Here is an 18,023-nt window from a genome sequence, read left to right on the forward strand (position 1 = left end):
TTACTGCGCTACAGTATATGGACTGAAATCTGTATTCTTTCTGTCATACAATATGCTTTTTCCTGGGCGTCCAAGTAGTGTAGCGGTTTATTCCATTGCCTACCAACACGGGGATCACCAGCTTGAATCCCCGTTACCTCCGGCTTGGTTGGGCGTCCCTACAGACACAATTGGCCGTGTCTGCGGGTGGAAAGCCGGATGTGGGTATGTGTCCTGGTCGCTGCACTAGCGAGTTCCTCTGGTTGGTCAGGGCGCCTGTTCAGGGGAGAGGGGGAACTGGGGGAAATAGCATGATCCTCCCATGTGCTACATCCCCCTGGTGAAACTTCTCACAGTCAGGTGAAAAGAAGTGGCTGGCAACTCCACATGTATTGGAGGAGGCATGTGGTAGCCCGCCAGCCCTCCCTGGATCGGCAGAGGGGGTGGAGCAACAACCAGGATGGCTCAGAAGAGTGGGGTAATTGGCCGGATACAATTGGGGAGAAAAGGGGGGAAAAAGCCTTTTCCTGACTTTTTCCAGAGTCATGGAGCTAGATGCTGCTGCAGACCAGCATGTTTATACATATATTGATGAGGTTCGCTTTAATCTAGCCAAGAACAGATGCAGAAGAAACATCATCGGGCAGCATGCCATGCCATTGTCCTTGTTCCTGGGCAGTGTGGTGGCAACATCAAAACATGTGCTGCAATTGGCCAGAACGGTGTCCTTCACCACCATGCCACTCTTGGCCCATATAACACAACTCATCCTTGACACCCTGCATCACATCCTTATTCCCAATGACCAGAGGAATGTGCCAGGGGTACTCCACGTTTGTTGTCATAAAGGACAACATACGTTTCCATCAGGTTGCTGTGGTCCATAACCAGAGTTGTGGACTCGAGTCACATGACTTGGACTCGAGTGCGACTCGAGTCACAAATTTGATGACTTGCGACTTGACTTGCCAAAATGAAAATTACTTGAAGCTTGACTTGAGACTTGACATCTATGACTTGGACTTGGACTTGGAATTGAGCTGGATGACTCGAGAGAATTGTTTGAGTGTTTTCTCAATATTTATGCGGGATGCATCTCTCTCGTATTTTATTTATTTTATTTTGTAATCATTCTTCAGTTCCAGCGCGCACACAATTTCCTATGCACAGGCATCGCATAGGGCCAATCAAACGTCTAGATGGGCGGGAAAACAAAAACACTCAAATCTAATTGGAGGTACCATCATGCTACTCAAAAACTAACGTCAGCTCTACTCAACATGAGCGCGGAGAGTTTGCAATCATGGCAAGTGCAGCTGCTGCTGGAACTATTCCAAAAATAATTATTTACGGCTATAAGAACTTTGAAGTTGTTGGGAAGAAAAGGACTGCTGTTTGTAAAACACGTGCAGCGAAATTATCAGATGGGATTTCAACAACGTCAAACTTTGTGCGTCATCTGAAAAGCCACAGAGAGAAGTTTGTTTGCTAGCTAGTCTACAGGTACAGTAGCGTGTGAGTGGTCAGACACACACACAGACCCAATCTGCCCGTTCGGAATACGCCAGCCAGGCTATATCACCCAAACATCGCCCCAATCTCATCTCGAAAATACAATCGAACATACTGTTCTGTTTCAGAACACCTAACAGCGAATATTCAATTATGTTGGCCCAGTAGGCAAAAGATGTCTGGGCGATGTAGCAGTCACCGGAATGAATTAGCATACCCCCTGTTGCCCCCTTATAATTAGCTAATCAAACACTGTTTCAGTGCATGGTTTCACGTATCATACTATAATATAATATGATATAGTTTTAAATATGCGTAATATAATGCGGTTCTCGAGAAAATCAGCCCATTCTGAACGGGCACTGAACTAGTGGTATTCAATCGTGATTATATTTACACTGTTTTTAATTGAGCATTTAGACTTGATGCTCTGAATTATGTGCTACCGACGACTCCTGCCGAGGGACTACAGATGCAAATTAGCTTATAGCTAATTCTGGTGCAATATATTTATTGTGCATTGTCCCTGTCAAATAAACAAATAAATAACAAATATTAAAGTATCTCCATGATTCAAATTAATCTAGTTATATACTGTCTTTGGAAAGATTTTTCTCCATTGAATTATAAACATTTATAAATACATTTACTTGTTTCATGAAACCAAAATTAATACCTATAATTTCCTATATTACAACACTTTTTGTATGGCACAATGGCAATTGAAATAATGCTCAGAGCATGACACACAGTGCACTGCACCCAAAATGAAACATAGCCTACTAAGCATAGGCTTAGAATAGAGCCATGGGGTAGTAGGTTATTTCACAAAGCTGGCTAACTAAATAAGTCTCACTTCTGCGCAGAGTGAACCCCGGAACAGCTCTTTTTACTTCAATCCATGTTCCAGATGTGAAAGGTTTCCAGGGTTTACTTTGCGCAGATGTCAGGCATACTCAGTTAGCCAGCTTTGTGAAATACTCCCTTGTGTCTAGTCCAGTGGTTCTAAAACCTCCATGGCTGTGACCAAAAACGCACCCCTATATATTTTAATGTACGCTTATTAAGTACACATCGTCACATACATTGGTACTTAATAAGCGTACATAAGTAGGGTGCGCCTTTCGTCACACACAGCTCATGTATTTATTTATTTATCTGCAGCGACCCACAGCAGCCACACATCTCACAATTCCTAGAGTTGCAGTCAGTGAAATTATATAACACAAACCACCCACAGCAAAAGGCAATCACTAGTGCCATAATGTCAGACCTCATCATCATTGCAACATGCCGTTGTCCATTGTTGAAAATAAAAGCTTCCATCACTTTTTGTCGGTGGTGGACAGCAAGTATGCTCCAGTGTGTCGCAGAACCATGAATTCGAAGATTGACAGCCTGGTTGCTGAAAGGCAGACGAAACTGAAAAATCAGTTAGCACAAGCAGATCATGTCTCCGTCACAGTGGACATATGGTCCGATCGCAAGATGAGAGGATTCCTGGGGGTTACTGTCCATTGGCTGGAAATGGAGACTGATGCCTTTCAATTGAGGTCCAATTTGCTGGCATGCAACCGTTTTAGAGGAGCACACACAGCACACAGGGGAGAGGATATCCGAGGAGTTTGAAGCAGTCTGTGATGAGTATGGCATTAAAAGTACGCTAGGTTACATCCTTTGTGATAATGCCGCTAATATGAAAAAGGCTTTCACAGTGTGTTTTCCAAAAGAACATGAAGACACTGATTATGAAGATGACCTTGATGATGCAGACTTATGGAACGACATCTCAGTGGAAAAACAGGAAACCCTCAACGACACTCTGGGTAAAAATGGTCAACAGCGTTTGCAGTGTTTTGCCCACACCCTACAACTAGTGGTGGGAGATGGCTTAAAAGATACTAAAGTAATCAATTTAGCTCTTGCAAAGGCATCGAGGCTGAGCTCGTTGCTTCACACCAGCACAACTTTTAAAGAAGCATTTGAGAATGCGTTTGGACGGCGTGGAATCCCCGCTTCTGTAAATACACGTTGGAATTCAACGTTTAGGCAGGTGAAATCAGTGATAGACTGTGACTACCCACAACTGTGTAAGGTACTTGAAGTTGCAGGCCACAAGCAGGTCACATTTTCATCTAGAGAGTGGAGCCAACTGAAGGAGCTTATCAATGTTCTGCAGCCTTTTGCAGAGGCAACAGATCTAACCCAAGGAGAGAAGGTGGTAACGATCAGCGCAGTCCTCCCTTGTGTTCTTTCTCTAAACCATCACTTGGAGAAACTGAAGACACAAGTGCGCTTTCTTGGCAACCTGACCCACAGCCTCCAAGGATCATAAACAGAAGATTCCTTGGAATATTTGTGAATGTGAAGATGGCAAGGAAATCCAGAGATGGAGCAACTGCACCCTTCTCGGACACAGTATATCTCAAAGCAGCGGTGCTGGATCCCTCTTTTGCCATGATGTGGCTGGACCACGATGTCCTAGTTGGTGATGAGGTTAAGGAGCAGGTGGTCGAAATGGTAAAAAGTAAGTCGATTTTTATACTTGTTTCTTATTAAAATTGATAGTGTATTTTATTGTCATTGAATTGTCTTAAATTTGAATTAATGAGGTCTTAATTTCAATGTAAACATTTTATCTGATTGTATTCATTCATTTATGTATTTATTGTCAGAATTAGTCAAGTTCTTCTGCAGCCGAATGAAGAGTTTTAATACCCTAAGAAATGCCTATTCCTGATAAGCCCAACTCCCATACTTACCTGTCATACCTGTAGAGAGAAATCAAAGCAAATCCTAGAACTTACCTGTCCAAAACCCCGTGGGAAAAATAGTAATGGTTTGATTTATTACACTACCTAATCACTTACCTTGCCATCTGTATCTTCCAAATAGACACCTATATATTTTAATAACAATAATAGGCTAATAATTATTTTATTTATGCTAACCTTTTGTCTCTGTCTTTTTAATTTTTCTATTTTTACTTGCTTTTGTCAGATTTGATTCTGGAAGACACTTCAGATGCTGAACAACCTCCTGCCACCCCAACCACCACTGAGGAAGATGTTGCTTTGAAAGAAGCAGGGCTTTTTTCAGCATATCGAAAGAAAACCAGGAAAGCAGTTAGTGGAAGTCCTGCATGTCAGCTTAGCCACTGCCTTGACCGATGTGAAGGACAGAGCAGTCTCTTGTTCTGGGCTCTGAACAGGAAGACTCTTCCTTCACTTTTCCATGTGGCAGTGAGAGTCTTGGCTGTGCCAGCATCAAGTGCTCCAGTGGAGCGTGTGTTCAGCCATGGGGGGATAATAATGTGGCCTCATCGCACTCAAATGAGCGATAAAGTCCTAGCCAACTTGATATTTTGCAAGTGCAATGAATTGTAGGTCGAACTAGACAAGCACAGAGAGTGTTTGTTTATTGTGTATTGGAATGATCAATATGTTTTGTATTGTTATTAAGAGTTGTGCGCTCATTTGTGATTTAGAGTGTGCCTTTTATTATTTCTTAAATGTAAAACAAAATCCAACTGTTGTCCAAATTTGAACACAATAAAATAACAATTATTTCTAACATTATCTGTGGTTTATTTATGTACTATCGTAAAGAAACAATTTAATATTACCTGAATTTAAAAAGAATGTGTTAAATTGGTATAAAACACCCTACGTTTGAGACTTGATGACTTGACACCTGAAATTAGGGACTTGTGACTTGACTTGACCTGAGCTCGGTGACTTGGGACTTGACTTGAGACTTGCCCTTCATGACTTGGGACTTGACTTGAGACTCGAAGGTTAAGACTTGAGACTTACTTATGACTTGCATAACAGTGACTTGGTCACAACTCTGCATAACTGGCTTGACAATCACCCACAATTTCAAGTTCTTCCCCTTCCGCCTTACTCGCTTTCCCTGAACCCTATTGAGGAGTTTTTTTCAGCAAGGCGTTGGAAGGTATATGACTGCCAACCCTACCAACACGCAGCTCTCCTTCAGGCGATGGAAGAGGCCTGTGGCCATATTAATGAGGAGGCATGTCAGGGCTGGATATGCCACTCAAGACTGCACTTCATCCTATGTTTGGCCAGAGAGGACATTGCTTGTGATGTTGACGAGGTGCTGCGGCCAGATGCACATCGAAGACAGGATGGACTGTAATTGCAATATACTATATTTTGTTTACATTAAAATATAGTAACTATGTTCATGTCATCTTCAGCTAAAGTAATTGTGTCTGATGGTGTTATGAGTACATGAGTATTGAGAATAAACAAATTTGCTTGTTTCCCCACTGTATTAATGTTTATAGTCTATATTTACAGCATGCTACAAATGAATATGCCAAAGACTCGAGATAATAGCGTTTTATACTTAGCACATCAGTGTGCAGTTGGCATGTGGAAAGAATTATTATTTGGTGTTTGTGTGTAAAGCTGTTATGCCAAAATTCCATTTTTACAAGAGTTTATATAGTTTTGAATGAAGCGTTTGCTTTTACAAGAGATGTGAGATAGTTTGCATTTTGTGTATGTTTTTGGTTTTTGTGTGTAGACTTTAAAAAAAGAGGGCCCTGGTTTCAGAAATTGTGTTTTAGCAACAGTAAAAAACTGCAGAATTGAGATGCCACATGTAAACACATGAGGCATGAACTCATATTCATGGCTGAAGAGTCCATTATCACTCCAATTACCCCCAATACTTCACTCGATTTATGTCTTGTTTTACTCAACTCGCTGATGTTGTGGTGACGTGGCAAACCGCAGGGGGATTTATAGCTAAAAGCTTAGATGTCTGAAAACCATCTTTCCATCAGTCAGGGTTTTTTTTTTCTTTTGTAAAATTATCAAATGTCTGTGGCATTTACTACCACTGTCTCCTCCACTTAGGACTGGTGCATAAAGATATCAGTGGCAGATTGCTCTCATGTGCCACAGAGTAAAAGCAGTGTGTCAAGCAGCCATGTTGTGGGTTAGTATTGGGCGTGGGTGGGGTTAGCTGGATTTGCATTAGGACCGAGGAGAGTAGGAGTGCATAAGAAGTGTGCCTTTTAAAGGATCTGCTGAATGAGAACTACATCACCCTGTGGACTGGTGATGAGGAAGCAGAGAAGGGCACATGGCTCCTTCCAAACTTCCCAGCTTTGTTTCATGTCATTGGTCAACCAAAACGCAGTAATCTCTCATCTCTTTCTCTAATTGATCCCCCCCCCTTTTTTTCTCCCCGATTGTACTTGGCCAATTACCCAACTCTTCCGAGTTGTCCCGGTTGTTGCTCCACCACCTCTGCCAATCTGGGGAGGGCTGCAGACGACCACATGCCTGCTCCGATACATGTGGAGTCGCCAGTCGCTCCTTTTCACCTGACAGTGAGAGGTTTCACCACGGGGATGTAGCATGTGGGAGGATCATGCTATTGTACCTTATTCCCCCTTCCCCCCGAACGGGCACCCCGACTGACCAGAGGAGGTGCTAGTGCAGTGACCAGGACACATACCCACATCCGACTTCCAACCCACTGAGATGGCCAATTGTGTCTGTAGGGACGCCCGACCAAGCTGGGGGTAACAAGGGGATTCGAACTACCAATCCCCGTGTTGGTAGGCAATAGAATAGACTGCCACACCACCCGGACGCCCCTAATTGATTTCTCCCCCCCCCCCCCACTCCTATCTCTTGCGCTCTCTTTCTTTTACTTCCTACCTTTCTTATTCAGTTAAAAAAAATGCTTATTGGCTTGCAGGTTTCATCACCAATATCACAAAGATTCTGAGAAAAATTACAGATAATCATCAAATATATAAAAGCAGAAATAAAAAAATAAGTATTTGATATTTTTCAGTCTCAATTTCACCCCTACATTCATTTCAACAAACAATGTATAACAGCTTTGGAATAGTCTGCCCATCTGTTTCCACTCCTGACATCCAATTACAGACAGCCTCTAATCAAGCAGCCCGCCTCTCAGAAGCAGATAGAGCCAATCAACAGTAAATGCTGCTCAATTATTCCTAAAACAACATCATCTGCACTAAATATAGACTTTTTGACATGATGATAACACTACAGGGACCGCAGTAATGCCTCCATGTTTAAGTCCATCATCTCATAGTGGCTCATTCCCACATGTGGTTTCATATTATTGGCTCTTAACCACAAAAGCTGCTATGTGGATACTCTTCAAATGTAATATAAAATGCTTGGTCACACTGGGTGAAAATGGAAAGGATTCCTCCAGACCAAAGATAGTTAGTTGTCTGGGGAAAAAACAGAAAAATGTGTCCCTCATGTCTTTGATATATTCAAGCATGTAGAATAGTGTGTTCATCGGTTTATTTATTATCTATATCCCTTTATCCTAATTTGAGGTCCCAGCATGCATTGAACTGAAGGCAGGGAGAAACAGTAGTCCATCAACGGGTCCACACACACAATCATTCACACACCATTCATACCTACCCATAATTTAGATCAACTAATTTACCTTTAGATGCTTTTCATTGGACTTAGGGTACAAGCCAGAAATTGCCAGAGTGAGCCTATGAAAACCGAAGGAAAACATGCAAACCCTAACCCTCCCCAGGGGAGTCAAGGCTAACCCAAGTATCCTTTTGATGTGAGGTTACAGTGCTAACAGTTTCCCCACTGTGTGTCCTGTGCAAAAATTAAATTATTATTACAATTTTACAATATTACAAACCATTACACCCATCTCATACCTGACACACTCCATTGATGCACATGTCAAAAGCATCTGACCGGCAGCGTGTCCCATCCAGCACCTTGGGGGCCAGCTCAACGATGAAACTGCTCCCCAAAGCCTGGCAGCGCAGGGCGCAAGGCGCTGAAGGGTCATACGGCACTGGAACCCACTCATAGGTCACACCCTGATATTTGATGTCATTGTGGGCAGAGCACTGCTGGGCACGGAAGTCCCCGGACTCCGCTGGACACTCCTGAGAAGGGTGACAAAAAAGTTGAACAACAGAAGGAGAGAAGGAGAAGAAATGAGTAAGAGGAAGGGAGGGAGAGGAGAGAGATGAAAATGATACAGTAAGGAACCTGCCAACAGTCACACTTCCTGGATGGCCTCAGGCTTGTTTTATACTGGGGAATATCGGCGTTCACCCTCAGCGACAAGTATGGCTGGGCGATATGGACAAAATCAAATATCATGACATTTTTGGACCAAATACCTCGATATCGATATTATGATGATATAGAGGGGATGCTTTCACGAAAAATTTACACAATTAGATTTTTTTTTTTTCTTGGAATTTCCCCCCTTTTTCTCCCCAATTGCATCCGGCCAATTATCCCACTCTTCCGAGTCATCCCGGTCGCTGCTCCACCCCCTCCGCTGATCCGGGGAGGGCTGCACACTACCACATGCCGCTTCTTTCCACCTGACAGTGAGGAGTTTTGCCAGGGGGACATAGCACGTGGGATGATCACGCTATTCCCCCAGTTCCCCCTCCCCCCTGAAAAGGCACCCTGACTGACCAGAGGAGGCGCTAGTGCAGCAACCAGGACACATACCCACACCCGGCTTCCCACCCACTGTCACGACCAATGTGTCTGTAGGGTCGACCAGCCAAGCCGGAGGTAACGAGGGGATTCGAACCGGCAATCCCCGTGTTGGTAGGCAATGGAATAGACCGCTACACTACCCGGATACCCCACACAATCAATCAGCAATGCCTATATAATAACTCAGTGGGTAAAGGCAAATAATATAACAGGTAGAACAGTCTGATAAGTCCAGAAAATCACATCACTTTACTGTAATGCAGCCTTTAAAACCAGGAAAAGACAACACATACCATATCATGATGATATCCGAAATACCAAATGATATCTAGTCTCATACCACGATATTGATATAATATTGTTATATTGCCCAGCCCTAGTGACATGTAATCTGGCTTTGCCTCTCCCTGACTGAGGGCTAGGCACATTACTCTCAACACATCGACTACAGTGAATCATACACAAACACATAGAATATCTCACCATCAAATTCGGCTCGTCTGCAGATCCTTTGGATGCCATTATCAAGCCCTTACTCAATAGGGCCTTTAGCACATATGGTGAAGTCTATCATTCCCATCAGCCCAGAGGGGAGGGGTGGGATAAATATTATACCAGGAACTCTTCCCAGTGGCTACGATTGAAATGACTGCCACTCTACAATAAATCCAGACGTAACCACTTTAATGGGGTAGGGAGAGAAATGAGACTTGTCTTCTTTGGATTAAATATGGTGTGAGATGGTTGTGGTCGTCCCTGTTGCCTCTGACAAGCTGGACGTGTCTGTGTGGTGTGGCAGCATGCACCCTTACAGCTGAGCTGATACAGAGAGGGGCTGGATTTAATTCCTGGACTCTGATTGACCAAATAAGAAGTGTTGATTTTAGCTGATGGTCCACTGTCAAGGACTGCCAAAAGCATTATTCACATACGATATGTGTATAAACGTGCATTGAGGACTCCGTTAAAGTAACTAAGCCACCGCATCACTTATTTTCGCAACAAATTATAACTATTTCCATACAATATGTATATATTTTATAGCCTGGATGAATAACTGGCTGTAACTAGCTGTTGGAGGTCCAGTTCTGGCCCGGTGCCAAAACTGTTTGATGTTACAAGGGGCCAATCCTTAAGCTTCAGAAAATATTAGCTTAAAAAGTCATGCAAATAGTCTGAGTGAAAAAAATGTGTTTTTTGTTTTGTTTTGTTTTTTTCCTTTTACCTCCCAGTAAAACAACATCTATCTACAACAAATATAGCAATTGTGTTTTCTGTGTTGGACCAGCAGACTCACCATGTTGCTGCAGGTTCGGTAACGGATGTTTTTGCCCTCGCAGTTGCTGCAGAGCAAAGTAAAACAAAACAGTTGTCAGTAGAAATACAGACCATCCGGTTATGAGGAAATTCTTGAATTAATCAAAATATTAATACAACAAACAAAACAGGGAAGTCTGCAATCAAACAAATTGAAGGTTATGCAAAGAGCCGTAACAGGTGTTCATACAATTTTTTAAAAAAAAGGTCAAATCTCTTTTTATCATGTCTTTACTCTTGATATTTAAGGTTTGAGTTTTTGTTTAATACAAGTGTATATACCTACCTAATTCATACCTACAATATTACTTTTCCAATGTATGTTAAACCTGAAAGGCAATACTGTTGTGATTTATGCCCTTCAATGAACATACACATACACACATATATTGCACACACACACACACACACACACACACACAAAGAAAAACAAAGAAAGAAAAACACAAATGGACAAACACTGTGTCAGAATGAACCTGAACCTGTGTGAAATAGGCCATAGCAGAAAGCACCTCCCCCCTGGACAGCATAGACTTGCTGTTAAATCCGTTCCACCTTGTTAGCATCAATAACAACACCCAAGCTCTCAGTATGTGTTAATGGCCACGGAGTGCACATTTCCACTGCTGGCTTACAATAACATTGGTCTAAACTGGAAGCAGCTCATTTGTCCCACTGTCAGAAAAAAGGGCTTGTCTAATGTGGCATTTAGAGTCGATAGTGAGCGAGAGATCACACTACAGTCATTCAGCTGGCTCCAAGGAAAACAAGGCAGCAAAACCAGCCAGGAAGTCTCCTTATTAATGAACCAATTAATGGCCTTCTCCCATTGAGATGCATGAATCACTCAACCATGGTGGGACACTCAGTGTGAATATTTATGTGTGCATACATACTTGTGTTTGTATGTATATGTTGGTGTGTGTGTGTGTGTGTGTGTGTGTGTGTGTGTGTGTGTGTGTGTGGGTGGGTGAGTGGACCATGCTTTCAGGGTCTGGGAATGTCTACAGCCATGGCCATTAGTCTTCTCCTGAACACACAACACTGAGCCCAGTAAAGACCACAGCAGTGTAGAGGTCCATGAAAGCTCCTTTAAAACAACTCACAGTAATCACAATTACCAGCCACTGGACTGTTAATGTTAAATGAACACATCAACCATGACTTTTAATACAATTTAGTTTAGCTCCAAAATTACTAGTTTGGTCAGTTGTGACAGAAGCTTTCTTGTACGCTTTCTCTGCTCGTTAGTGTTATTCATTCACCCTTTATTCAAACAAGGAGTCAATCTGAGATTCATAAAGTCTGCTTCAAGGGAGACCTGACTAAGGAATTCATTTCAGTTTGATTCAATAAACTTTATTCGTTCCTGAGGGGCAGCTGATTGGTAGGTATCAACGTGTATTTTTAGACACATAAATGAAAATTTAAAAAAAAAACAAACAAAAAGGGTACAATGTGTATGGGTGTGTGTGTGTGGGGGGGGTTGCTTATGGGTGGAATAGTAGCTTCAATAAAAAAACACATCTGCAACAATAAGACATACCAGCAAACAACCTCGAAAAATGTGCCACAATTCAAAATGGAGAATACAATACAACAATACTTGACGTTTTACGTCTTCACCAAAGTGGTCCAAACGAGGAGGACAAATGCAGGTAGTGGCAAATTTGAGGAGGCAGCAAAGTTGTGGTGGGTAACAAGCAGAACAGGTGATCAAGTTAGAAAAAGGCCTTTACCAAATGATAATATGACATAAAAAACCAAAACTCAAATTAAACTATGCTTTTTTGTTTGGAGGTTTAGGTGCAGATGCCAAAAGCACTGCTGACTCGTTTCATTTGAAATGGTTCTCTGGAATATAGAGGCGTCAAACACTGATGCAACTGTCAGTAATTTAAACAAAAAGAATCTTTAGGATTACAACTTTAATCAGCATTTTGTTGTATGTTTTCCTGGGTAACACATCCCTGGAAGAAGGATCTCTACAGAGGTGAAGGGTCAAAAGACAGTATAAAGGGGATGTGAGTAGCGTAGCGGTCTAGTCCATTGCCTACCAACATGGGGATCGGCGGATCGAATCCCCGTGTTACCTCCGACTCGGTCAGGCGTCCCTACAGACACAATTGGCTGTGTCTGCGTGTGGGAAGCCGGATGTGGGTATGTGTCCTGGTTGCTGCACTAGTGCCTACTCTGGTCGGTTGGGGCGCCTGTTTGGGGGGAAGGGGGGAACTGGGGGGAATAGTGTGATCCTTCATGCACTACGTCCCCCTGGCAAAACTCCTCACTGTCAGGTGAGAAGAAGCGGCTGGCAACACCACATGTATTGGAGGATGCATGTGGTAGTGTGCAGCCCTCCCTGGATCAGCAGAGGGGGTGGAGCAGTGACCGGGATGGCTCAGAAGAGTGGGGTAATTGGCTGGAGAAAATTGGGGAGAAAAAGGGGGAAAACTTTTTTTTTTAAAAAGAAAGAAAAAAAAGGGCAGTATAAGGACAGTACACAATGTATTTACACAACCACGCTTGGTAAGTGGGTATGTATGAGACATCATGTTCTTCTCCTTGTTTAAACTGGGCCCTGGGCATTTGACTTCAGAGGTTGTAACCTCTGAAGTCAAATGCCTAGACAAGATGCGGCCTCTGGCTCTCAGACCAAGGAGAGAAAGAGAGGGCACAGGCAGTCCTTGGTCTACAAGAAACAGCAGAGTCAGACATAAGCTCAGCGCTAAACTTCTGTGTGTGTGTCTGTGTGTGTGTGTGTGTGTGTGTTTTCCGTGCAAGTGTCCTTGTGTGTGTGTGCATTCATTTGTGTGTACTTGCACGTGTGAATGGGAGCGCGTGAGAGTTTTGTGGATGGTGTTGGAGATTAGGCTTCATCTTCTCCCTTCCTGTGCGCTCTTCTGTATCTCACAAAAATACAGACACAGATACCCACAAAGGCACTCAAAGCACACACGCATGCACACCCACACACACCCACACACACCCACACACACACACACACACACACACACACACACACACACACACACACACACACACATATATAGACAACTCAGTCCCAACAGGCAACTTGCAGGTGTGCTGGCTTGCACTAAGATGTTTCCCTAATAACTGTAGTGCGAATCTCCCAGTGCGGAGGAAGTCTGAACAAATCAGGGCCACAATCACTTCCAGACGCTATTTGTTCTCATCAAAGTTTGGGGCGACCAGGGCCACGCTCCACCTGTCTGACTGAACAACTGGGAGTTGTCTGACTTCTAAGGAAGAAACATGCCATTTCATCAGACTCCAAAAAATCTAGAAAAGTGCACAGGTCACATTGATAAAATATGTCTTTGACTTATCATCACAGAGACATTCCAATGTATGGTAATGAGGGCAATTAAGAGTAGGAAATGAGCACGCATCGAAGTCATTTGGAGGCTATTTTTTGACCAAGGCTACTCAAAGTACCATGAATATAGATAGGCCTGTACATATTTCAGAAGGGCAACTCAGGTTGGAACTGAACTCTGGCAATGTTCATCGTTGATGGTTAGATTGTAGTAATCGGATGTTACTATGGGAAAGATGCAAAAAAGTAATGGACAGCATACTGAAATGGTCAAGATGAAAACACTTAACAACTTACACTCACTGGCCACTTTATTAGGTATACCTTGCTAGTACCGGGTTGGACCCCCTTTTGCCTTCAGCACTGCCTTAATCCTTCGTGGCATAGATTCAACAAGGTACTGGAAACATTCCTCAGAGAGTTTGGTCCATACTGACATGATAGCATCACGCAGTTGCTGCAGATTTGTCGGCTGCACATCCATGATGCGAATCTCCCGGTCCACCACATCCCAAAGGTGCTCTATTGGATTGAGATCTGGTGACTGTGGAGGCCATTTGAGTACAGTGAACTCATTGTCATGTTCAAGAAACCAGTCTGAGATGATTCGAGCTTTATGACATGGCGCGTTATCCTGCTGGAAGTAGCCATCAGAAGATGGGAACACTGTGGTCATAAAGGGATGGACATGGTCAGCAACAATACTCAGGTAGGCTGTGGCGTTGACATGATGCTCAATTGGTACTAAGGGGCCCAAAGTGTGCCAAGAAAATATCCCCCACACCATTACACCACCACCACCAGCCTGAACCGTTGATACAAGGCAGGATGGATCCATGCTTTCATGTTGTTGACGCCAAATTCTGACCCTACCATCCGAATGTCGCAGCAGAAATCGAGACTCATCAGGCCAGGCAACGTTTTTCCAATCTTCTATTGTCCAATTTTGGTGAGCCTGTGCGAATTGTAGCCTCAGTTTCCTGTTCTTAGCTGACAGGAGTGGCACCTGGTGTGGTCTTCTGCTGCTGTAGCCCATCTGCCTCAAGGTTCGACGTGTTGTGCGTTCAGAGATGCTCTTCTGCATACCTCGGTTGTAATGAGTGGTTATTTGAGTTACTGTTGCGTTTCTATCTGCTCAAACCAGTCTGGCCATTCTCCTCTGACCTCTGGCATCAACAAGGCATTTTCGCCCACAGAACTGCCGCTCACTGGATATTGTCTCTTTTTCGGACCGTTCTCTGTAAACCCTAGAGATGGTTGTGCGTGAAAATCCCAGTAGATCAGCAGTTTCTGAAATACTCAGACCAGCCCGTCTGGCACCAACAACCATGCCACGTTCAAAGTCACTTAAATCACCTTTCTTCCCCATTCTGATGCTCGGTTTGAACTGCAGCAGATCGTCTTGACCATGTCTACATGCCTAAATGCATTGAGTTGCTGCCATGTGATTGGCTGATTAGAAATTTGCGTTAACAAGCAGTTAGACAGGTGTGCCTAATAAAGTGGCCGGTGAGTGTATAGCCATATTTGTGTCGAGATGACCGACAAATTTTGAGCAAACTTTTGAAAATGTGATTGAGGCACTAGCTGGTTTTAAGCAGTTGACCTCCCTTTCTGTCAACAAAAATATTCAAGGCAAAAAATAAAAAATAAAAAATGGACAGGGACTGACAAGAATCATTTGCTGTTGGGCCGATTAGAAAAATTTGTTTTTCCATCGTATACAGCATGTCAAACTTGTCCACCCACCACCTTTCCTCATAAACAGCTTCATCATTAGTGTTGACGTAGCTTGACGGAAACTCAGCTAAACGCATATCCTCATAAGCATATTCTCACAAGGCTGACAAACATCTGGGTCTCAGCACGGGTAACTTTACACCCAACAAAGAAAACTATTCAACCGTGGGAAGCATTCAGTGAAGCAACAATGGTCCTAATATAACACAACAGCACCATAAAATCCCGTCCAAAGATATTCAAAGGCCAGACTGTGTGGGCAATTTTCTCTCCTATTGTTCCTGTGACCATGAATGGGATGTTACAGTTAATCCACCCCATAATGACAAGGTTGCCAATTATCCGGCTTTAGACCTGCTTTATGTGTGCACGAGTGTTTTATAATTGCATAGTAAAACTGTTGCTACTTGTGTCTCAGGCAGAGACGGGGAGGAATTTCAGAGCGTTGGGCTGACACGAAGGTAACAATGGAGGCAAATGCAGTGTGAGGAGCAGGAGGACGATGCCACGGGGCACAATCTGAAATAGATTGGCTGTGATATGCAACATTTCCTGGACAAGAATCGCTGCTCAGCCAACCGCTCTGCTGAGGAAAAGCTCACAGCGATACATAAATGACCAGGCAGGATTTGTTTGGCTTGTAGAGACTGTAGAGATTAAACAAAGCCCATTTAAATAATGCATTTATCAGGAAAATAAAACTATCATGTATAAAAAAAACGTATAATGCATTTTATTTGAGGAGCATTTTCTCAGACCTCAAGGTCACTTCACAGAGTCAGAGAACAGAGCAGAAACCATGGGGGGGGGGGGATAAATGAATAAAAAAGACAAGTGAAAAATCAAACACCGGTAAAATATGAAAGTATTAACAAAAAAGTTTTAAAAAAAAAAAAGAAATGTAAAGGATGAACATTTACAGCAAAATAATGTTAGTATAGTAGACAATGTCCTCTCACTGGCCCTTCCCAGACAGCTTTCTCCCCAAGCTCGCCCCCTTTGCTGCTCCTCTCCACCCATACTGTCCCAGAGAAAGGCTCTGGTCTGTGTCATCATTTCCTAACCACATCTCCCTCTCTCTCTCTCTCTTTCTTTCTTTCTTTCTTTCTTTCTTTCTTTCTTTCTTTCTTTCTTTCTTTCTTTCTCTCTCTCTCTCTCTCTCTCTCTCTCTCTCTCTCTCTCTCTCTCTCTCTCTCTCTCTCTCTCTCTCTCTCTCTCTCATATGCACACGTGTGTGTGTGTGTGTGTGTGTGTGTGTGTGTGTGTGCATGCGTGTGTGTTCCTGTTCAGCTATAATTGGGTATGGCCAAAGCATACAAAAGATATGGAAATGTATGTAAACCCTCTCAGAAAATTACATACGTAAATATGCAAATGAGCTGCTTGTAAAAAAAAGAAGTAGATCAAATCAAAATGTAAGAATTTGGCATTTTAAAGAAAAAAAACAGGATGAGTTGCTCTACAAACTTCCATCAGTCATTGTACAAGTTAATGGATATGGGATGAAAATCATCAGTGGCCTGTCCAATATTTCTGTCACTGCCAGAGATCAAACCCTACATGTTGTTTCCTAATTGAATCATTCAATTCTAGTTCCTCAAAAGGGCTGAAATACTGTAAACCACCAGGCCTTCAACCTACTGTGCTGGTGAATTCACTGAATTGAAAATTCCAATTAAAGGAGTAGTAAGCCTTTTGTTTTACATTGCTTGAGCTGCTGCAAACATGTTGGTATGGGAAGGTAAAACTGATTGTCATCATGATTCATTCATTCATCCATTTTCCATGCCACTTATCCTAATTAGGGTCATGGGGTGCTGGAGCCTATCCCAGTGCTCATTGGGCAGAAGGCAGGGAAACACCCCAGGCAGGTCACCAGTCCATCACAGGGCAGAGACACAGACAGACACATTCACACCTATGAGCAATTTAGTATCTCAAGTTCACCTAACTTACATGTCTTTGGAATGTGGGAGGAAACCAGAGCTCCTGGCAGAAACCCACACAGACCCGGGGAGAACATGCAAACGCCACACAGAAAGGAACCTGGCCGGCCGGCTGGGAAACAAACCCAAGACCTTCTTGCTGTGAGGCGACAGTGCTAACCTATCTTTCTTTCTTTCTTTCTTTTTAACTACTTTTATTAATCCCTGTGGGGCAATTCTTTCTCTGCATTTAACCCATCCAAGCTGTGTAGCTAGGAGTAGTAGGCAGCCGCCACGCAGCACCTGGGGACCAACTCCAGTTCGGCACAGACAGGCATGTCTTTTTGATGGTGGGGGAAACCGGAGCACCCAGAGAAAACCCATGCAGACACAGGGAGAACATGCAAACTCCACACAGAGGACAACCTGGGATGACCCCCAAGGTTGGACAACCCTAGGATTCCAATCTCTTGGCACCAGTCAGAACTATCATGATAATATCAAACATGAGTTTTACAGCTCAAATCTAGTCTTAAGATGCTTGTGTCAGTGTGAGCTGGCCAAGAGCAAAAAATGTAGTGTGCGCACTTCTAAGAATGGAAAGACTAGAAACCTGCAAATTTCAATCGTTAAGTGTGCAGTGACTTATCTTTTCACAGTCTGATACGATTGTGAATGTCGAGT

At 43.2% G+C, this 18,023-nt stretch overlaps 1 protein-coding gene across 2 annotated transcripts in view; it reads right to left on the reverse strand.

Annotated features, from left to right (window-relative positions):
* Window positions 1-18,023, reverse strand: part of adamtsl3 (ADAMTS-like 3) — a 231,335-nt gene that overhangs the window by 89,488 nt on the left and 123,824 nt on the right. For both annotated transcript variants that reach the window (XR_008810152.1, XM_056278310.1), the window contains exons 5-6: window positions 10,318-10,363; window positions 8,210-8,446 (exon numbers count right to left, since the gene is read on the reverse strand). Coding sequence is in view for 1 of the 2 variants with exons in the window: in XM_056278310.1 (XP_056134285.1) it covers window positions 8,210-8,446; window positions 10,318-10,363 (283 nt within the window). In the remaining variant the exon portion in view is untranslated. The remainder of the gene's footprint in view (window positions 1-8,209; window positions 8,447-10,317; window positions 10,364-18,023) is intronic.

The sequence above is a fragment of the Lampris incognitus genome, chromosome 4 (assembly GCF_029633865.1).
Source record: "Lampris incognitus isolate fLamInc1 chromosome 4, fLamInc1.hap2, whole genome shotgun sequence".
NCBI lineage: Eukaryota > Metazoa > Chordata > Actinopteri > Lampriformes > Lampridae > Lampris > Lampris incognitus.